The 23,708-nt window shown below is 38.8% G+C and overlaps 1 protein-coding gene across 3 annotated transcripts in view; it reads right to left on the bottom strand.

Moving 5' to 3' along the window:
* Window positions 1–23,708, bottom strand: part of TANC1 (tetratricopeptide repeat, ankyrin repeat and coiled-coil containing 1) — a 439,674-nt gene that overhangs the window by 194,797 nt on the left and 221,169 nt on the right. For all 3 annotated transcript variants that reach the window (XM_053698331.1, XM_053698330.1, XM_053698332.1), the window contains 2 exons: window positions 9,740–9,844; window positions 7,079–7,209 (listed from right to left, as the gene is read on the bottom strand). In XM_053698331.1, coding sequence (XP_053554306.1) covers window positions 7,079–7,209; window positions 9,740–9,844 — 236 coding nt within the window. The remainder of the gene's footprint in view (window positions 1–7,078; window positions 7,210–9,739; window positions 9,845–23,708) is intronic.

The following is a 23,708-nucleotide window of genomic DNA, read 5'->3' as shown; positions in this document are numbered from 1 at the left end:
ATATCAACACTCAAAGTGATGTTATATTCAGAGCTGGGAGGTTACATTCTCACACCAACTTGGGGCACATAGAAACCACCCAAATCCCTTTCTGCCAGTTTCAGTTCACATTCAGCCAAGCAAGGGCCTTCCAGCAAGACAGAGGACCAGGTGCACAAAATGAAATAAATATAAAAAATATATTATAGTATTTATGATATCACAATCAGCACTGCTATGTCACTATCTCTGATTAAGTGCTAATTGCAAGACGCTGCTAAAGAATCGTGTGTGCAAAGTCACATACAGTAAAGTACAAAAACGTTATAGCTGATTTGCGAAACTGACGCTGTGGGATATGGATTTCAAAATTAAACTTTCATGATTCAGAGTGTAAAATTAAAATAATAAAAAATCAAATTATGAAATTGTCTTCTTTCTTTTGGTATGCTTTGTTAAACATCGGTCCCTTTCCATGAGGGTATACCAAGGTAGATTCAGGAGAATTCATCTGTCTTGAGCACTATATGGCAGCTGTGTTTGCAACTGGAAAGCCTGAATCTCCTAAGGGACGTAACTGAATCCTTAGCAAATAAATAATTTCAGTAAAACCTTCTAACAAATACCGAGACCTGCAGTTTGAATGGCAGAGAATACCCTGATGTTTTCATACTGCTGCTCCTCTAGAACATCATGAGAACTTGTTGGACTGAATCTTCCCTACACAAAACTGATACCTAAAGTTTTCTAAGAAAATAACTTCAGATGAGCCCACCTAACTAGAGCTCCATAAACATTAATTTGCAACCCAACAAAACAAACAGCTGAGGGCATCACCAATTAGCTGAAAAGCAGACAACTAATTTGCCACTGGAGTACATGTTTTGAATTTGCTACCAATTGGAGGACTATCTCACAGGCTGAGACCGATAAATCTCCAGCAATACATCTGGCACTGGACAGATTAATTTGCCAAGCACAGCTCTGAAGAGCCTGAATTACTTTACAAGTCTGACAAACTGTTGGTCTCTTGGATGATGAATGATGTTACCTCCAGATAGGAGACAACGCATTTTTCTAAAATCTGAACTTGATAGAACGACTTTGTATATCCTGGAAAAGATCATTGACGCTTAAAATGTCTAGGAAAGCATCACAGAAGAATAACAAAAAACAACTTATCCAAAACAAGAAGTAAAATTAAAATCTCTATAAAAATAATACCCGCTCGGGGAATCAGAGTTTAAAACCCCGATGAATCAATGAAAGTTCATATTAAGGACCCAAGGCCAAAAAGGCATGACAGGCTAGAAACAATAAAGACTTGTAATTGTGCATATGCTTCCTTCTAATTGAAGGTCTGGCTGGCACTGATCCTATTGACCTCATGACAATAGAATTGATTAAACAAATAAGAAAATTGTACAAGGCAGAAAATATAGCAGATTGCCAGGCATAGGAAAAGAAGCATGGACTAAAGAGAAAATCATGACCAAAAAGATTAATAAAAAAAGTTCACATCCACTAAAAAGCTAAGGAAATCCACCCTATCCGCTCATGCATCATATGATTAATATAAATCCACTGAAGAACTTGTTGTATGATAAGAGAATACCCCAGCTGTACACAGATTACTTGTGTCTTTTCAGTAAGTTCAGTTAGGTAGAAGAAATTCTAAACCTGAAGTAGTTTCTCCATTAAAGGGATGTTCTAATGCAAAATCACATGCTCTATATGGCAGGGCTCGACAAACCCAGGGAGTCACTGGCTCAGTATACTTAGGCCCTGGCTCTATGGTTTAGAGTGCCCCAAACACCCATGGGAGCCCCACTTATCCTTGCCAGCCGCCAACAGCCACACGAACATTTTAGCTTGCTGGACCCTTTCTAGGACATGCAGCCGTGAAATACAAATCCAAAATTTTGTTTTGTGTTAAGTAGAGCAGAGTCAAGAGTGACACTCACAAAGTCACCAATCACAGGCCGTGCCATGCTCAGTAGCTACAATGCATGCAGCTCCCAAGCAGATTTTGACAATGTGTTTAACCTCTTGCTTAAACACGTAGGAACAAATTGCAAGTGAATCGCAAATTAACGCTTCAGCTTGAGTGTTAATTGAGCTAGAAGTTTTTTGTGCTTGTCGTGTTGCGCTCATATTATGAGTTGAATGCAAACCTACAAGCGCAAAAAGCCGAAGTTAAAATATTGCATGAGTGTTCAATTATTCCTCCATAGAAGACTATGGAGAGAAAAAAGTGGAAAAACACCCTACTTTTCCTGCAAACAGCATAGTTCTATTTATTCATAAATAAATATTTCTACATATATCTGATTTTTTTGGGTAAAATATATCTATACCTATATATATATATATATATATATATATATATATATACACACACACACACATACATAATATACATACTGTATATATATACACACACACACACATATATATATATATATATACACACACACACACAAACATGATTATATATAGGTATAGAAAGATATAGGAATATCTATTTAGAAATACATAGAACATATTCTGCTATGTGCAGAACAATGGAATGTCAAATATTTGCAGTAAATACATAGTTAAAACCTTTATTAAAATTGAATATTGCATAAATATGCTTTAACATGTTTTCATCTATTTAATTGCAAAGGGCTCCAGTGCACTATGTGTACAGATGTATTTATATGTTTATAAGTGTATATATACTGTATGTCTGTAAATACATATATACGTAAATAAATACATCTGTACACATATATAGACATATCTTTAAACATACATATCCATCTTTAGACATGTATATGTATCTCAATGTTAACCCTTTCCTGCCGGGGGTTAAAGTGTCTATATTGGAACAACTGTTCCGATGTAAACAATTTTAAATCTCGCGATCGTGCACATGATCACGAGATTTCAATGATGGGATCACGTTAGGGGGGGCGTCCCTATGATGCTAGGCACGCCCCCCAGACCGCGATACCATCAGGGAAGCGCCAGTGGCTTCAGGAAAGCCAAGCCGTTAGGACGTTGTATTCCGTCCATTGGCGCTAAAGCCCAGAAAAATTTGGACGGAATACAACTCCGTAAGTTACCGTAACGTCGTTAAAGGCTTAAAGCCATTTGCCTGCCTTCTTTTTTCTAACACCTGAGCTCTTATATCTTTGAGACTTTATAACTTGTTTGTGCAATATTTTTTGTAATATTTTTTATTAGATAGTGTTATTATAAGTGTAACTATACTTTGTAATGTATTTTTGATGTGTTTTGTGTAACTTTTATGTTTTGCAAAACAGTTCACCAGAGCCCTGAAGTTGCGGTAATCATTCTAGCGTAAACCGAGACTGCACTCAAGCAATTTTGTTTACTTTCAACTCGTAATACCAACGGTAAGCCCGACTATGGCAAACCCCCACAATAAACCCCTTATGGCTCAGGCGCAAACATTTACACTACACTTGTAATATGGCCCATAGTTAGAGATGGTCGAGATGGTCAGTAATACAAGAATAACATGCTCTAATTAAAGTATGATCATTTTGCTTTAACATATCCCTTTAATAAGGGCAGCTGTTTTACAGATCTACAATCTCCCCTCAAGCAAAAAATTAAAAATGCTTGCTATTGCGCTTATATGCAAATCAGGATGCACTCATGTGAGAAAGCCATTTTTCAGGATACTGTGTACAAACTACCAGCAAACAGGGCTCCAGCAGAGAGATAAAGATCTATCCCTAACTACTGCAATGATGGTCACCAGACAGTGCAGCTGCAGAGTAGGGATGGGCGAATGTTTTGCAACATTCGAAAAATAATTATTTTTTTAACACATTCGTTCGTTAATTTCCAATTTTGAATGTTTGTACAACATTCTAACATTAGTGTAATGCAATAGTATTTCTAATGCTTTCTTTAAATGTAATATTCAAATCATGCAATATTATAAATAGAAACATTCAGATTGATATATTTGTATCTATTATGTATCCATTTACTAAATTCCCTACCACATGAACTATTGAACTTCTGAATAGTATTTGTTAAATCGAATGTTACATTCAAAATTTCGCCCATCCCTACTGCAGAGTATTGGTTTTGCTGAAAAACATCTAACTGCATTTTAAACTTTGTATATCACTAACATAAGGACACAAAAGCAATAAACCTTTAGAGACATGTTATAAAATAAAGAGATGTAACTTTTATGATACATGCATAGGGACAAGAGTGTAGTACACCAACTCATGTCACCTTACAAATGCTTGCATATAACAAACATCTGGATCATCTGTAAACACAGCTACAAGAAAAGCAAATGGGCCAGGTGACTATACAGCACGGAAAACAGCTAAAATAAAACTATCTGAACAAGTGTTTCCTGCTGTAGCAAAGGGCTTAAAAAGAAAAGCACCTCCGAGAGCAAGGCCAAAGTTCAGACATGCCTGTTACAATCAAGGGAAAATGTTAAGGCCCCTACATGAAGGAGCCCAAACCGGGTCTTAGGAGCATAGCTGGAGCTCAGGACTTACTAATTCATTGTGGACCGCAAAAATATGTAGAAACTTCTTCTGTAAAAAAAAAAAATCTTTAACCTTGAGCAGAGCAACGGCTTAAAATACCTAATAAAAAAACATTGTGGGCCTGAATGCAGTTAACTTTGAGTCAATCTCTGAGAAAGTAAAGACACATTTGTGTCCTAAGAAACAAGTCAGATTAGGTTAATTTCAGCCAATATCTTACGGAGCACTCTAAATATATATATATATATATATATATATATATATATATATATATATATATATATATATTACATGTACATGGAATAAAGATCAAAGCACTGTTATGCTATTTCTATTAATTGGATATAAAAAAGCAAAAATAAAATGCTCTAATATATTAATTCATTTTATTATTGCACTATTGCTTGCATATACATGATATGGCCTAAAGTATGTGGACACCTGACCATCACACCTATATGAGCTTGTAGGTCATACCATTCCAAAACCAAAGTCATTAATATAGAGTGAGTTGCCTTTGAGGCTATAACAGCCGCCACACTTCTGGGAGGGCTTTCCAAAAAATCTTTGAATGTGTCTGTGGGAATTGTTGCCCATTCAGCCAAAAAAGCATTTTTGAAGTCAGGAACTGATGTTGTACGAGAAGGTCTGGTTTGCAATCTGCGTTCCAATTCATCCCAATTTAATGGGGTTGAAGTCAGTGATCTGTGCAGGCCACTTGAGCTCTTACACACCAAACTAGTCAAACCATGTCATCATAAAGCTTGCTTTATGCACAGGGGCACTGCCATACTGGAACAAGAAAGGGCCTTCTTCAAACTGTTGCCACAATATTGGAAAAACCCAATTGTCTACATGTCTTTGTATCCTGTAGCATTAAGGTGACTTCACTTAAACTAAAGGCCCATGCCAAAACCATGAAAAACAGTCTGAAGACCATTAGTCCTCCTCCACCCAACTTTACAGTAGGCTCTATGCATTCCAGTAGGTAGCGTTTTCCTGACATCCACCACACTCAGATTCTTCCATCTGACTGACATATAGTAAAGCATGATTCATCATAAGCGAGAACACGTTTCTACTGCTCCAGAGTCCAATGGCAGAATGCTTTATACCACTCCAGTTGATGCCTGGGATTGCCATGGGAACCCATTTCATGAAGATCCTGATGTACAGTTTTTGTGCTAATGTTGCTTCCAGAGGCAGCTTGGAACTCAATATTGAGTTAAGCACCAGATGATAGGCTATTTGTATGTGCTATGTACTTCAGCACTCATAGTCTGTCACTTTGTAGCTGAGCTATTGTAGCTTGTAGATGCTTCCACTTCATAACAAAAAGAACTTAGAGGCAAATCTAGTAGAGCAGAAATTTCACAAACTGACTTGTGGCAAAGCTGGCATCCTAAGACAGTGCCATGTTTAAAATCACTGAACTTTTCAGTACAACGTATTGTATTTCCAATGTTTGTCTGAGGAAATTCCATGTGCTGACTTGTATGCACCTGTAATCAATGGATGTGGCTGAAAAGCCTGAACTCAATAACTAGTAGGGGTGTTCACATAGTTACATTATATGGGCAAAGGAATGTGTTTAACCCATGCAAAGGTATTAAATACATAGTTAAATTCAGCTCCAGAACATCAATAAATGCAGCTGCATACATCTGGTGATTCAAAGACAAGAGGACTATATATGTATGCAATCTCCAATCACAGTATTGCTTTGCTACTCCTGAAGATATGTGCATATACTTTTCAACAAAGAACAACAAGAAGGCCAAGTGCATGTGAACATAGAAGTAAATTTAAAAGTGTCTTAAAATTACATGCGTTGTTGGAATGATGAAAGTCTAATATGGACTTCCCTATCCCTTTAACTATAGCTGCTATTTGATATTGTTTTTACTAATCATTTAAAGGCTAGTGCAGCAGCAGACTAGTGGTGCAATATCTTATGTCTTCTGAGAGTAGTACAACAGCCATCAAAAATACCAATAATCCTATATCTGGCAGACAGACAGATGCTCAATCTGGCTCTGACTGACTGATGCTCAGTACTGCTTAATAATGATACATAAATGTTCCGTTCACCCAAAATTACACACTGTACCAACTTCTATTTAAAAACAAAAATACACTGACATATTGCAAATGATAGATTGAAAGATAAATAGAGACAGAGAGAGATTACAGACAGATGGACGCAGACAGATGGATATAGACAGAAAGACAGCTAGATAGATAGATAGCTAGATAGATAGATAGATAGATAGATAGATAGAGATGATAGAAAGATAGATGATAGATAGCAGCAACATTTACAATTGAACCTGAGGTACACTTAAAATGACCTATATATCCCAAAGCAATGTAAAAGGCACTTTCAGAGATCTGAAATAAACTTTTTAATCAATGTGACATTTCAAGATCTCCCAGTCTTTAGACGGACATACGTACATAAATACATATATAGTCATAACGGCATACACATGGCAGCGACATTCAGTTCTCTAATGCTAATGAACATGAAGTACTTTTTATCATATAAAATGATCCCAACTTACCATAGTTTCGTGTTTCTCTTCCATGGGTACTCGAGCTGAGCTTGGAATCCCTTCCCCAAGCAAAAATCCAAGTCTTGTCATTAGCTCTTGAGCAGCAGGGGAACAGCTTGAACTTTTATCGAGCGCTGCCTCTGGATAGAAATAATGTGTATACATCAGCAAGATTTAGCACGTTGTTGATTAAAGGCTTTCTGTGTCATAGTCCCTTAATGTCTCTTATTGACTTAAATTTTTAAAAAATTAAATTATCCTCACAAGCACATGCTAAGAGCTGATCAAAGTCCTTTTTGTAGCTTCAACTCTCCAGCATAGCAAATGTCAAACTGATTTTAGCAGAAACATTTAGAAGATAATGCATCCATTCATAAGCTCTAAATAACCTGCAGACAGCTAACACATTTCTAACAAATAGATGTTCCCAAAATCAATTTGTGATTCCAAGAATAATCAATACAAAATTTCAGCATTTTCTTTAAATCTTAAACCAAGTCTGCATCCTGGTGGCAAAAGGGTTAAAACTATCATGGAGGGAGTTTGCAGCCTCTACAGGAACTGAAGAAGTCTCATTGCCAGTCTTGTCCAGTCTTGCTCCTACATACACATTCATTAGTTGTATTCCAATTACGTCTGCCTTCCTGACAGATCTGGAGATGCTGGCATGAACTCCAACTTGCAGAGGAGAATTAATTAACCCTCAAAGAGGAGCCTCAAACAAGCCACACAGATTATAAAAACGTCCCTGCCCGTCACAGACTGACACTTTATATTCCATTCTGCTAGAATAAAAGATTTCTGATGCTTCCTTTAAAAAAACAATGTTGCCTGCAAACTAAAAAAGTCAGTCAGTTATGGCTTTAACCAGTTGCTCCAGAATAAAGACCAAGTTAATATTAAACACTGATTTCATAACATTTGCAGCTGGCTGTTTTAGGGAAGGAAGATAAAAGGAAAGGAGCTGTTTAAGGAAGCGGAACTGATTTACTGCTAAATATAAACCCTGTGTTTCATACCCCTATAGGAAACTTGCAACAAGCACATTGTTTAAAAATCACATATGATAAATTAACACATCCATTTCTGTCCATGTGTGTAAGACCTGATTAGTGGGTTTATATTTAGAGGATGTAACACCTTTGCTTACAACGCCTTGTAAGAAAAGTTTTCCTATACTGTTAATAGGCACATGAAACACTTCATGCTTTTGTCTTAAAATTGTGCTTGTCCCACGCTCCCTAGTCAGGCCAAAAAGCAAGGTTTACTACAAACTGCTGCAAACGGCTAAAACCAGCTATTTTATTTAGAAAAGTTTGAGGAAAACAAAAATTTGCATTTTGACCTCTCAAGATAGTGTGCGACAAGCACATTTGTTTTTACACAAAAGCCAGTTTTGTTTAATTTCCCTTTTATATGACACACAGAGCACATAAAAAGGGGCACGTATCTTTAATATACCATTGTTTACTTAAAAGTGAAGGAGTGTTTGCAGCTGGAGCTGAACAGACATGAACACAATTACTTACAAAGCAAGATTATTACAGAAAGCCTGAGAACCTTTTCAGATATTATTCACACAAAATTCTTCTTTAACCACTCTATTATAAAAGATATGTAGTGTTTGAGATGTATCTGTTTGAGAACTCACACTTATGCCTGTGTAGACCTCCACAGTATGGATACAATTACTATTATATTCACTGATACATTGATGTAAGATGTATTAATAAACCTATTAGAAAAAGTCAAGTTACAGCCTATCTTTCCTGTGTCACTGTGACAGAAATCTAGTTTGATAATTATCACTGTATAGCTGCTACTATTGAGACGCTCATGCAGATCTTCACTGTAATCACTGGCTCCTGAACTAAGAGACTGCTGTTTGAATCCTTCATGTGCCAACTTAACTTGGAAAAATCTCAAAATATCTTCTACCTCTGCTGCCAAATTAATGAGTTGTTAGGCAGATCATGGGCAAACTGCATTGGCCTTGGTGCACTATGATGCAAGCATCATTCCTGAGCCATGTTTTGTTAACTGCCTGCTTCCCGGGAGCTCTCAATGTGGCAATGAAATAGTTATTCAAAGTAATTAACCTCTGCATTTCAGAGGCAAATACAATAGCAGGTGCTTAGCATGGTAATAAGCAAAGAGAGGGGGAGGTTATAGCTGAGAAAATGTAAATTGTCAAGTGCATTCCTAAGTGTTATCTGTTTAACTGTAAACACACAAACTGCTGATCTGCACAGTAGTCACATTATTATCTGTGCATCTTTCTCCTCAGTGATTGGAAACTTCTCACAATATAAAAAGACATTTTTTGTTTTATATATATATTTATATATTTAATTCCTGTGAGAAATTCACAAGCAAATGTCTGGAATATTTTTTTTAACTAATACAAAAGACACCAAAACAGTTGCCATGTTTTATTTTGTTTTTTTTCTGTTTTATTTTTTTTTAAGCAGTAAAGCTAAATAGTCACTACAAGCATCTGCAAACATTTGTGCAACTGCCTTTCTAAAAGTAGCTACTTATTCATTGAAGCTATTCATGCAAGTTTTTTTTTTTTCTTTTCTATTCATACAAAGTTTTTGCAGAACAAAGTAAAGTGACAGTAGCTACTGGGGGGAAAAAGTCAAGACAAGACAGCTCTGGGAAACTCACCATTCTGGTTGTGATCCGGCAGCTCTGAGACTTTTCTCAATGGCATTGCAACTGCATCTCCTGGCACGCGGGGACTTTCAACATACTTTGCCTTCCTGATTGGTCCTGCAATGAATAAGGTCGGAGCATGTCTTATTTATTCCAGATGGGATCTGTGCAAGTTTCATTACTCACTGCCGAGTTCTCACACTAAGTTTAAGGTGCAAGAGAAGGAGCTTCTTTACAAAAGCACAATGACCTGCTCTTCCAGCGACAGCAAAGCCTGGTCTGAACGCTGCATTAGGACTCATGTGTGAAATGTAAACGTGCCCGGAAGAAGACGAGCAATTAAGACTTTTAAGACTGCTTCTGAACAGCTTTCAAAACTAAGGGAGTTTATGTTGTTTGTGAAAGCTCACAATTATCTCTCTTTCATAAACCGCAAGTTCTTACATTTTGCATTACATTAACCCAGTAACATATCTAACACATTTACTATTAGTAAAATCTAACAGTTCAAAACTGTTTCATTGTCTAAAAAATTAAGACAAGATTCAAGATATGTTATGCATATTTTTTTTAAAAACTATAAAAATAAATAAATACATTGTGTTACTCCATAAATAAAGCAGCACATGTAGACACAACAATTAATAAATAAATTATATATATATAATCTATATCTAAAGACAGACACACACACATTTATAATCCACTGTGTAGCATTCCAATGCAATATGATTCTTTATTACTTCAACAGTATAAAATAATATAAAGAAAATGTGAGAATGTACATTTCCTATCTTTATAATCAAGTTACTGTCAGTTGCTTCATTTTACTATTTTGGGACAAGAACGCAAAAATTTAAGCCATAACAAAACAATACATTAATTTGTGCTCCTAAAATAAGTAATACTGCCATCTACTGTCCATATAGACAATTCCCCATAAAAAGTTTAATACTGAATTAAATCCCCCAATGCCAACTACAAGCAAGACATATTAAAAAAAGTATAAAAGCAATTTGCAGTGCAAAGCAATCAATTAGAATAATTATACTGTTTATCAATATTGTTTATAAAAATAAATAATAAAAACATGCATATATTGTGCTGAAAACTGAGTTATCTTGGAATCCAAGTACAATTTATAAAGTGGTTATACTGAGAAGATTATAGTTATTAAACTAATATTAAGAATCACATAAAGTATTAGACTGTGGCTAGAAATTTAAAATTCATAACACTTAATTTGTGCCCATGCTACTTGTGCCACATCCCAATATGTAATGTTTCTTAAATGTTTAAAGGGACACTAAACACAATTTTTTTTCTTTCATGATTCAGATAGAGCATGCCATTTTAAGCAATTTTCTAATTTACTCCTATTATCAAGTTTTCTTAGTTCTCTTGCTATCTTTATTTAAAAAGCAGGAATGTGATGCATAGGAGCTGGCCCATTTTTGGTTGGAGAACCTGGGTTATGCTTGCTTATTGGTGGGTAAATGTCAGTCTCCAATAAGCAAGCGCTATCCATGGTATTTGAGTTCAGGGTCCCTTTAATAAAATATTGAGCTTTTAACTAGCAATACATTTTGGATGCTGTTTCCCTAGCTGAACATATGTCTTATAATGTACTTTCCCATGTTTTTTCATATATTTTATCAGTTAATTCGCCCCTTCAAGGGGCATTGTGGAATGTATTTGTTTGCAAACAACTCTTATATTTATTTTGCTATTTTAAATAGCTGACTTTTCCTATATAAACTACCACCTATACTCAACATATGAATAACAAACATATTATCTGTAGAAAAGCTAAATACACAGAAGGCAATAGCAGATCTCCCAGTGTTGGAGGTAGGAGAGATCGAAAATAACTGGTTGTTGAACCTAGCAGCCATCAATAGCATTTTATTACCTGTGTGTTTAGAGATAGATGTTATTAGTAGTTCTGCTTTACCTGCAGGCTTAGCCCAGTTATATGGGCATGTCCTTGAGAACAAGTGATGGTTTTAGTGAGCAACACCAGCTATTTTCAATACAAAAACATGAAAGAACAATATGTATAAAAAGTTATCTGGAACATATTAAGGGGAAACAAATGTTATAGTACAGTGTCCATTTAATTTAGAAGAGAAGCCCACAGCCTAAACAAATTTATATATATATATATATATATATATATATATATATATATATATATATATATATATATATAAAAAAAAAAACAACAACATATGAACAACAAAACGATGCTCTATGAATCAATAACAAGATTTAATAACGCATCTTAATCCATAAATAACCAGATGATTTGCTGGATTTACCTACAATCTTAACAGGATACATTCAGCACTCCAACAAAATAATTATAATGACAATTAAATACATTTTCATTTACCTAAAATTGCTGATTATAACATTTATCATACAACCCTGACCAAACACAGTTTATCCTGGATAGATGTAAACTCTTTAGAGAAGGTTCCTCCTCCTGAATTATTATTTTTTGTTCCGTCTGTTTCATGTATCTGTATTTCTTTTTAGCATGAATCAGCGTCCTTGTACTCATGTACCTAGAGCTAAGGAATGTGATGCCACTTTACAAAGAAATGATAATAAGAACAATACCAGATCCCGCCTGGTTGTTTGCTGTAATTTGCTGCAGTCATTCTTTCTCACCTAACAACCGCACTTCATCATGCACGATCATTAACGTTCAACAGATTTTCAACAATTAGAGACATTCTTAAAGACACATGAATCAAAAGTAAACTTTTATGGTGACATTTTAAAATACCTTTCAATTTATAATCACATTTACTTAGTTCTCTTGGTATCCTTTATTTAAAAAGCATACCTAGGTAGGCTCAGGGTAGCAATGCACAACTTAGAGCTAAATTGTTATTGGTGACTACACATATATAAAAACCATTCATGACCTGTTTATTTCAAATGCTTTCACCTTTTTAGCAATTACCGAAACCTGGCTATCCCCTTCCAACACCATTTCCATTGCTGCTCTCACACACGGTGGTCTTCACTTTAGCCATACCCCTAGGCCAGGTGAGAAATGTGGCGGCAGTGTTGGGATCCTGCTCTCCCCCTCCTGCACTTATCAGTACCTACCTCCAATCCATCTCTCTCCTTCTCTTCCTTTGAAGTTCACTGTATTCGCCTGTTCTCCCCCCTCTCCCTCAAAGTGGCAGTCATCTATCGCCCTCCTGGACCTACCTCCCATTTCCTTGACAACTTTGCCGCCTGGCTTCTCACTTTCTCTCTACAAATATACCAACCCTAATTCTTGGGGACTTCAACATTCCCACTGACAACCTGTCTGCCCCTGCTGCCTCTAAACTTCTTTCACTCACATCCTCCTTCGGTCTCTCACAATCCACCCTATTCCCTACCCACCGTGATGGACACTCCATCAACCTGGTATTTTTCTACCTCTGTTCTATATCTGACCTCACCTGTCGCCCTTTTTCCATTTCAGACCATCACCTGGTCACCTATAATATTAATGCAACAGCTAAACCCTCTCCTCCATCTCGCCCCCGCACCTGTAGAAATCTACATGCTGTGGATCCGCTCCAATTTTCAAAAATTATTCAAGATCTCCTCCCTCACACTTCCACTATAACCTGCCCTGATCTCGCAACAGCCCACTATAACAAAACTCTCTGCTCTGCACTAGACACACTTGCCCCTCCACAGTTGCGCAAAACATCACGCCGTCAGTTGCAGCCCTGGCACTCTCAGCAAACACGTTATTTGCAAAAAGGCTCCCATACTGCTGAGCGTGTCTGGAGGAAAACTCACTCTGGACCTGACTTCATACACTATAAGTTTATTCTTCGTTCATAGACTTCTGCCCTTCACTTAGCCAAGCAAACCTACTTCTCTTATATCTACTCTTTCCTCAAACCCTAAACCACTCTTCTGCACCTTTAACTCTCTCCTCTACCCTCCTGCTCCACCCCCCTCATCTGTCTTTAGTGCTCAAGACCTGGCAGACTACTTTTTAAACAAAACACATTCTATCCGAAGCAACATTCCAACACCAACCTGCAATATTCCATCAACAGGCCCAGTTACTCCCTCTGCCACCCTCTGCATCTTCCATCCAGCCACTAAGAATGAAGTTTCCTCCTTACTATCTTCCTCACGCCTCACTACCTGTCCGCTCGACCCTATCCCTTCCCATCTAATACCCTCCCTATCTTCCACCCTCACTCCTACTCTTACTCACATCTTCAACCTATCTCTCTCTACCGGCTCATTACCATCTTCTTTCAAACACGCAAAAGTTACTCCCATACTCAAAAAATCCTCTCTTGACCCTAATTCTCCTGAAAGCTACCGCCCCATATCACTGCTTTCACTAACATCAAAACGCCTTGAAAAACTAGTTTACAATCGCCTAACCCACTTCCTGTCCGCCAATTCCTTGCTTGACCCCCTGCAATCCGGATTCCACCCAAAACACTCAACTGAGACTGCCCTTACCAAGGTTACTAACGATCTTCTCTCTGCTAAAAATATTGGCCACTACTCTATACTCATCTTACTTCACCTCTCAGCTGCCTTCGACACAGTTGACCACCCCCTCCTCATACAGACCCGTAACTCTTTTGGCCTCTGTGACACTGCTCTTTCCTGGATTCACTCTTTTCTTTCCTCACATGTCTTTTTCTGTGTCATTTGCCAGTGACTCCTCCTCTCCAATGCCTCTGTCTGTTGGAGTACCCCAAGGATCTGTTCTGGGTCCTCTACTCTTCTCCATTTATACTTCTTCGCTGGGTAAACTTAACAGTTATGGCTTCAAATATCACCTCTATGCTGATGACACCCAGATCTACCTCTCCACCCCTGCTCTCTCTCCCTCTGTCCTTTCTCATGTCAGCGACTGCTTATCTGGTATTTCTTCCTGGATGGCCTCTTACCACCTAAAGATTAACATGTCCAAGACTGAGCTCCTTCTTATCCCCCCCTCAAGCTCTACGCCGACTTGTGACTTCTCTATCCCTGTTGACGGCATCACCATTTCCCCATCTCCCCAAGTACGCTGCCTCAGAGTTACACTTGACTCAAATCTATCCTTCGCCCCCCATATCCAATCTCTTTCTACATCCTGCAGCAACCATCTACGCAACATTTCACCAGGAGGAGGCAAAGACACCCCAGACCAGAACTTTAAAGTGATGGTAAATCGAAGCGTATAACAAATGCTAGGATTTACCATCACTAAAAATCAAGTGGAGTTTCAGTGATCAACCATGTAAAAAAAAAAAAGGGTGCTGAACTCACCCTTTCTGTGCCGTTGCACAGTGCTAAACTCACCCTTTCTGTGCTGTTGCACAGTGCTAAACTCACCCTCTCTGTGCTGTTGCACAGTGCTAAACTCACCCTCTCTGTGCTGTTGCACAGCGCTAAACTCAGCAGCTCTGGCCGCCCACAGCCCATCGATCTCCTTCAATGAGGTGACATTTGCAACTCTGAATCAATAGCCGTGTGTGTCAACTGACCGGTTTCTTTATGCACGCATGGCTATTGGTTTAGAGGTGCAAGCAGCACCTCATTGGTAGAAGATCAATGTGCCGTGGGCTGCTGGAGCCGCTGAGTTTAGCGCTGTGCAACGGCACAGAAAGGGTGAGTTTAGCTCCCTTTTTTACGTTTGATCACTAAAACTTCACTTGATTTTTAGTGATGGTAAATCCTAGCATGTGATATAGCTTGGATTTACTATCACTTTAAGTATCCTTCCTACTTCCCTCTCTCTCCCAGTAGTATGCATAACCAAGTTAAGAGAGTAAAGACAAAGAGATAAGTTGGGTAAAGAGGTGCAAACTAGAACTAGCGGCATCAACAAAAAAATATGGGCCGGTTCGTGGACTCTCACAACCAAGAAACAAATAAATGTATCAGGTAAGAATAGATTATGTTTTCTTTCTAATGGTTGTGAGAGTCCACAACCTTACTCTTGTGAACCAATACCCAAGCTGTGGAGTCCACGAAAAAAACCTGAGTAGGACAAAAGAAAGGCAAAACTTTGTGAACGTATGCAAAGAAGACTAAGTCACAGCCCTGCATATCTGTTCTACAAATGCCCCATTACAGGAAAGCCCATGAAGTAGAAACTGAGCGGGTAGAATGAGCTGTAATCCTAGCAAGTGGTTTCCTGGCAATCAGAACAATAAATAAAATGGCTGTAGCCTTCTGGCCCCTGCGCTTGCCAGAATACATGACAAACAAGCTAGCAGACTGATAAAAATCATTTGTAGCTTCCAAATAGAACTTCAATGCCCTAACCACATCTAAGTTATGCAACTAAATGTAGCCACCAATCAGAAAGCATTACCCAGGTGCCGAACCAAAGATGGGCCGGCTCGCAAGCTTACATTCCTGCTTTTTTCAAATAAAGATACCAAAAGAACGAAGAAAATTTGATAATATGAGTAAAATAGAAAGTTGCATAAAATTGCATGCTCTAGTGCATGCAATTGAGAGAGGTTCCGGAGGAGGAGCTCAGGTGTGTGGTCAGGTGAGACACCTGTTCAGAAGCACCTCCACTGCAGGCTATTGGCGATCTCTCGCGCCTAAACCCTCAGACCTGGGTGGCTTGCTAAGCTACTCCAACGCTGCTGGAACCTATGTAGTGCCATAATATCGCACTGAACTGCAAGCTATAGTGGCCACAGGAACCTTCATCTGCCTTAGAGGTACTTTAATCTCTCCCACTGAGAGAGAAGAGAACTCACGCTGTGATATATATGAATGGCTCCCTGCACACCCGAATAGGAAACAAGGACATTTTCTATTTTTGTATGGGTGGTCTCCTGGTCCAGGGCCTTTACTAAGACCTATCTTAGCTTGTTTTTTCGAGCCTGGAAAAAAATGACTTGCCTGATCTCATAAGCACTGAATACCGGAGCCTTTTACCTACCTGCATCTGCTCCTGCTCTGGGTCGCGCTGCTCCGGCTCAGTTTTGCGGTCCCTGGATGATCCGCATTATGGCTGACTCATTTTGACCTCCCTCTCTCCTGGTAGAGACCCGGCTGGATCCGTTTCTGGTTTTGGCCCGCTGTTCCCTCCCACCGGTGCTGCGAGAGGGCTGCGGGCTGCTATCTTTTCCTGGGCCATTTCTTTTGCTGGATTGGGGCTGCCCTTCGTGACTTCCTCTGCTGATCTGGCTGCAGGTTGTCTCCTGCTGCTCGAGGCTGCGGGCGGTCATACCCCCTCCCACCGGTGCTGCGTGAGGGGGGCTGCACCAAGAGAGGAATTCGTCACACTGCTGCCTGCACCTGGATCTCGTTGGTGGGCAACGCTGTTTGAGAGTCAGCCTCTGTGTCCCTCTCTCCTCCTCCCCACGGACAAATTTCTGCTGCTAGAGGTAAGGGGAAGGAGCTAGCTTGGGAGAAGAGAAAGGGGAACCTAAGGGGACATAGGCTCACTTGGCACCCAGGCCCACACAGGAAACACGGGGCAGTCTATATCTTGGAACTTTGCTCAAAGACACTATGCTGTCCGGCGGTTTATAACTTTGATGAGCTTGCCTTTTTTCATACCGGTATCTCCCCAGAAGACATTTAACTGTTCTAATGTATCTATGCTGGTTAAACTGGGATGTAGATTAGCATAACCTGACTCTATGTGCACATATTTAATTTTTTTTTGCTAATTAATCCAGAGTTAGGGGGTCTAATTGGGCTCACTTGATAATTACTAAGAGTTAATTAAACTCAGTGTTCCTCTTTACTGATATGTACTGCATTTTGACTCCTGACGTGAAATTTTGCCTTCTCCCCTAGCAATACTTGTCAATTTGTAGATCTTACTCCCCATGCTTAGGTGCTAGGGTAGGGAACAATTGATTTAACCTAACTGAACCTTTAATGTATATCCAAGTGTGAATTGCTACCTTGTGGTTTAACTTTATAACAGAGAAGGGGAAAGGAGGGATAAAGGGTTAAGGATCTGTTCCTGAGAGAGCAGTAATCCTTGTCTATTTACCCTCCCTTAATAGTAATTACGCTTCATAATTTGGACGAGGTAGCAGAGAATTTACTGAAGGAAGAGAGGATAACAGGCCATAGATTCCTTTATCTTAAGTGTGAAATAGCCAAGTTATTAGCTGTTACTTAGGAAATTTTCTTAACATCACTTTATGATATTAGAAATGTTATATTCTGCAACCCTCTGTGTTTAGGAAGCTTTGTTAAATTTAATGTTTCGATACCTCCCTCTGGATATAGAGGCAGATAACTTGTCATTTATGAAAGTTAAATTGCTAGCATTTAATAGCCTGTAAGAATTGCTAACTGTATATTGCATATCCCAGACTTTGCACTACAAACTTAATAACTCCTGTCTTCCCTCTCCCCCCATTTCCTTGTCTTTGTCCCTTTCTTAACCCACACTAAACAGTGAGTGTGGGTAGTAAGATCAGAACACATACTAGCGACCCCCTTTTAGCTCTTCCCCAGTGAGAAGAGAAGCTAGATAAGAGGGGAAGAAAAAGGAAACAAAACCTTATAGGTCTAGCTGTGTATTAGGTGCTTGTGCCTGTCTGCAACTTATCACTTCTTCAAAGTTAGAATTTCTCTAATTTTTTTTCTTTTTTTTTTTTTCTCTTCTCTACTGCTTATGCCTTATCACATATGCTCTTCACCTCCCACACCAGCACCCCCTCACTTGTAATCAACAATAATTTGTCACTTTAAAATCGCACTTGGTTGTTTTTTTTTTGTTTTTTTTCACTCCTCCCCACTAGCACTCAATCTCACACCACCCCCCTCCCCCCCCCCCCTTTTTTTTTTTTTTTTTTTTTCTTCTTTTTTTTTTCTTTTCCCCTTGCTGGAAACGTTCCTTTTTAACGTCTCCCTTCTCACTATCATAATTAAGCACGAAGCACATGGACAAATTTATCTCTAACCCTTCCAAGACACCTTCACCAAATATGGCAGCCAGGCACAGGGACAGGAAACCTAAAAATACTCAGGACCCAGCTTCTGAACCCCAATTAACCTCTGCTGGCAACCTATTAACCTCCGAAAATATTAATTTACAATCCTTGGTAACTAGTATCTCAGACGCACTCACACCTAAATTCGATGCACTTAAATCAGAAATTAAGCAAGATATTACCTCCCTAACCCAAGAGGTTAGACAATTTTCAAATAGATTACAGGAAGTGGAGCAGAGGGTGTCTGATCTGGAAGACTTAGCAACACTACAAAATGCTAAGCTAGAGACATCAACTAAAAATTGGCAAAAATTAACTGACAGGCTGGAGGATTTGGAAAACCGTGCCAGACGAAACAACATAAGAATAATAGGCCTCCCAGAGGATAAACAATCGGAAAATCTTGGTCTTTTCATATCAGACACTCTCCCTAAAGCTCTAAAGATCCCACCTACTTATCACCCAATCCTAGTGGAAAGAGCCCATAGAATAGGCCCCCCCCCCGACTAGACAATAGGAGCGGAAGCAGGCCCAGACCTGTTATTGCCAAGTTATTGAATTATCAGGATAAGCTTATGTTAATGCAACACTACCGCAAAAATCAGCCAATTTTCATAGAAAATAATAAGATTTTAATGTTTCAAGATTTCTCGGCCAATACAGCTTCCAAGAGAAGAGAACTGGCTCCGATCTGTTCCAAGTTCATCCAGCAGGGGTATAGAGCCACCATAATCTACCCCTCTAAACTGAGAGTGGTTGTGAGGGAGATAACACATATATTTGAAGAGAGTCCAACGGCGGAAAAATTCCTCAAGACATTAGACATATAACTGCATGACCAATTAGTTTATTAATTAGTCAGATGGTGGACTCCATGGCTAAAATAGCCCCTGGGATAGGGGATTGGAATGTCCCCTTTTTTGGCTTTTTTTTCCTTCTCTCTTTTTTTTTTTTTTTTTTTTCTCTTTCTTCCCCCTCTCCCCCTCCCTGCTCTCTGCCCTCCCCGCTCTACCCCCTATATATTAATCATATAAATGTTGGATAGTCTGAAGATAGTATCTTGGAACGTAGGGGGAATCTCAACCCCCATTAAGCGGAAGGCAATCCTTACACACCTACGGAAACTCCATGCAGATATCGGGTTCATACAGGAAACCCATTTAAATTTAGAGGAATCTTTAAAATTAAAGACATCATGGGTAAGAGAAATCTTTGTAGCCCCAAGCATTGGGAAAAAAAGGGGAGTGGCTATATTAATAGGGAAAAGAGCCCGAGTAGAGATTTTGCACTCTGAGATCGACTCCGGGGGGAGATTTGTCCTGGTAAAAATGAAAGTAGACCAAGTGACCTATACATTCTGTAATGTATACGGCCCCAATGCAATTGATCCTGTGTTTTGGGACCTACTACAATCCAAACTCTTGCTAATTAGCGAAGGCTACCTGATCTTAGGAGGGGACTTTAACATGGCCCCACAATGCCCCTTAGACAGACTCAGAAACAATACTAAGTCCTTAAAGCAGAAGAAAGATAGTCTTGATACTAAACTCTTTAATAAAATCAAACAGAATCTCGCAATACGGGATATCTGGAGACTCCAGAACCCCGATATTCAAGAATTTACGTGTCTCTCTAAAGCTCATAAAACGCTCTCCAGGATCGATTTATTCTTGACTGATGAACGCCTCTGTATTACAAAGGTGAAGTCAGGAATAACGCCAATATTCTTATCCGATCACGGCCCTATTTTTCTGGAGCTTTGTCTGGGCCAATCAAAACCCAAACTGCTACGTTTCTTTTTTCCCTACCATCTTACGCCCGATGCAAAATTTAAAACCTGGCTTAGGAACAAGTTTAACGATTTTGCCCATTTTAATCGTGATTATATCCAACGCCCAGATATCTTTTGGGAAACTGCTAAAGCAGTTCTTAGAGGGGAAATCATGGCATACAACGCTATGCAAAATAAGAAGATAAGGGCTAGAGAGAAGGAAACACTCAATTCACTGATCAACTCTTATAACCTTTTCTTACTTGAAAAAACCCCTCAAAATTGGGCACGATATGTCCGCGCCAAAAGTGCCAGAGATACTTTTTTTATAACCCTTGAAACACATAAGGAGCTTAGATTTCAAGCAAAACTGTATAGATTTGGCAACAAATCAGGGAAAATGTTAGCTAAACTGATCAAAAATGAGAACAAAAAACCTACCATAGAAAAAATTCAGTATAATGGGAATCAATTAGTAAAACCCGAAGAAATTTCGGATTTGTTTTTACACTATTTTCAGGATCTTTACACATGTAAAGGATATGACATAGAGAAAGCTACTGAATTTTGGAGTAAAATTACCTACCCAACATTGACTCCTGAAGACATTGTTAGTCTTAACTCCCCCATCACAAAGATAGAGATCGAGAAAACTATTTTTAAACTGTCTCTCAACAAAGCGGCTGGCCCAGATGGTCTACCCAACGAGCTATATAAAATCTTAGCAACAGAAGTATCTCCGTATTTGAGCAATCTCTATAATGATATCTTTATTAATGATAAAGTGCCCACGCCTTCTTTCTCCGCTTCACTTACTACCTTGATCTTGAAAGAGGGGAAAGATCCCACTTGTAAAGAGTCATATAGACCAATTGCCCTATTAAATTCGGACTACAAAATAATGTCCTCAATCCTGGCAACTAGGCTCCAGATTATTCTAGCAAAAATAATTCATCCGGACCAAGCCGGTTTTCTTAATGGGCGCAACTCGGCGGCAAAAATTAGGGAATTACTGGTCACAATGGACTTTATTCAGAGACAGACAGGGGCACTGGCGGGGAGAGAGGACCTCCCGGACCTAGCCGTCCTGTCAATCGATGCAGAAAAAGCATTTGACTCAGTAACCCATAAACACATAATAACTTCCCTAATGAACTTTGGGATTAAGGGTAATTTTCCTAAATTTATAGAAAATATATATAACCAATCTTACACAAGTTTGATAATAAACAATATTGTTACCCCCGCGATCGTATTGAACAGGGGCACGCGCCAGGGGTGTCCTCTCTCCCCGCTCCTTTTTGATGTAGCTATCGAACCACTGGCAATTATGTTGAGAAAATATCTAGAAGGCATAAAGATCCGAAAACATGAAATGAAAGTTGGACTATATGCAGACGATTTACTTATTTACATGTCCAACACTGAGGTAAATATACCAAAATTGATACAAATAACTAATAATTTTAGCTCTTTCTCGGGCTACAAAGTAAATTCATCAAAATCCGAGTTGCTGTGGCTCAGGAAAAGCACCAACCATACCTCAAATTTCCCCTTTAAAGAGGTCACGGGAACTTTTAAATATCTTGGGATCCACATTTCGATCGATTTGGGTGATCTATACAAATTAAATATAACTCCAATGCTTAACTATATTAAAGAAAAACTTAGAACCTGGCACAATTTACCTTTATCAATATCTGGACGGTCAGCTTTATTCAAGATGGTCTTGCTCCCAAAGCTGCTCTATGTCCTCCAGAACATTCCAATAATCTTACTAGAAAAGGATGTCCGCTCTACTAACACATCAATTAGACAATTTATCTGGCAGGGGAAGAGATCTAAGATCTCTTTTTTTAAATTGGCGGTGCCAAGAGAGTTTGGAGGATTAGCATTGCCAAATTTGAGATCCTATAATCTCTGTTTCTTAGCCCGTATAGTGGCAGATTGGATCTTCTCTAAAAACTATGTTGTAAATAATGAACTGGAACTGAATATATGTGAACCATTTCTCCCAGTAGCCCTGATCCACTCTGCACTTAAAGATATCCCAATAGGTATTAAAAAACTTAAAACCATATCGAACCCTCTTAAAGCATGGTGGAAATTATCTAAATCTCTCTCTATAAATAGCTCAGCTTCAAAATACCTTCCCCTGGTAGGAAACCCCAACTTCCAAGCAGGCCTAAACTCAGTGATCTTTAGTAGATGGCACAACATTGGCCTAGACAGGGTAATACTATTAACTGACCAAGACAGGAAATGTGTAAAGTCTTTTGAGGAGTTGAAAAACGAATTTAACCTTCCAAATAAAGACTTCTTTGCATATCTGCAGATAAGGCATTTTATCTCCAACCTAACCAAAACAGCTGGCTGGAGCTGGACACTTGGTAAATTGGAAAGTTGGTTAGCAATAACCAAGAACAACTCTATGTCCATTGCCCCATGTTATCATATTCTTGGCACCAATAAGGGTATCCCCAACTTGGAGAAGACGGCCTCAGTTTGGAACGCCCTTATTCCACATAATAACATTGAGTTAAAAACCCTTCAGCTATCGATGAGTAAAGTTGCAAGGACCACACTGTCAACTACTTGGCGTGATGCACATTTAAAACTTTTGCATAGGGCATACTTTACCCCGGAAAGAGGTCTCAGAGTTCGGAATCAAGAATTTAATAAATGTCCTAAGTGTTCTTATCCCGCAGCGGATTTGATCCACATGTTTTGGCTCTGCCCTAGGATAAGAAACTTCTGGAATAAGCTAGAATTCTGGCTTAAAAATAAATTGAAAATTGAATCTTTAGCCTTCTCTTTATTCCAAATTATATTATGTCTAAACCCTGAAGGTGGCCATCACCCTAATGAAAAACTAGTGATCTTATCTATATTAGCCACCAGATACTTGATCTGCAAGAAATGGAAACTTCGAACCCTGCCAACCATCTCTGAAATTAGGAATCATCTAAAGAAACAATGTGTTTTGGAACAGAGAGATACAAACATAGATAACGACTCCGATATAAGGAATTTTTTTAATAAATGGGCAGCTCTTATTAAAACACTCCCAGAGAGGGAAATTGATTATTTGATCTTCCCGTTCAAGAATTCCGAGATAGTCCTGCTTGGCATTTGGTAGATGTGAGGAAAGGCAGAGGGCGATCCAGTATTCCCCTTCCCTTCCTTTTTCTTTCCCCTTGCTTCCCTCCCTCCCCCCCCCCCCCTTTTTTCATATATATTTTTTTTTTTT

The sequence above is a fragment of the Bombina bombina genome, chromosome 1 (genome assembly GCF_027579735.1).
Source record: "Bombina bombina isolate aBomBom1 chromosome 1, aBomBom1.pri, whole genome shotgun sequence".
NCBI classification, from domain to species: Eukaryota; Metazoa; Chordata; class Amphibia; order Anura; family Bombinatoridae; genus Bombina; species Bombina bombina.
Note: the sequence above shows the minus strand (reverse complement) of the source record. Positions and strands in the feature narration are given on the sequence as shown.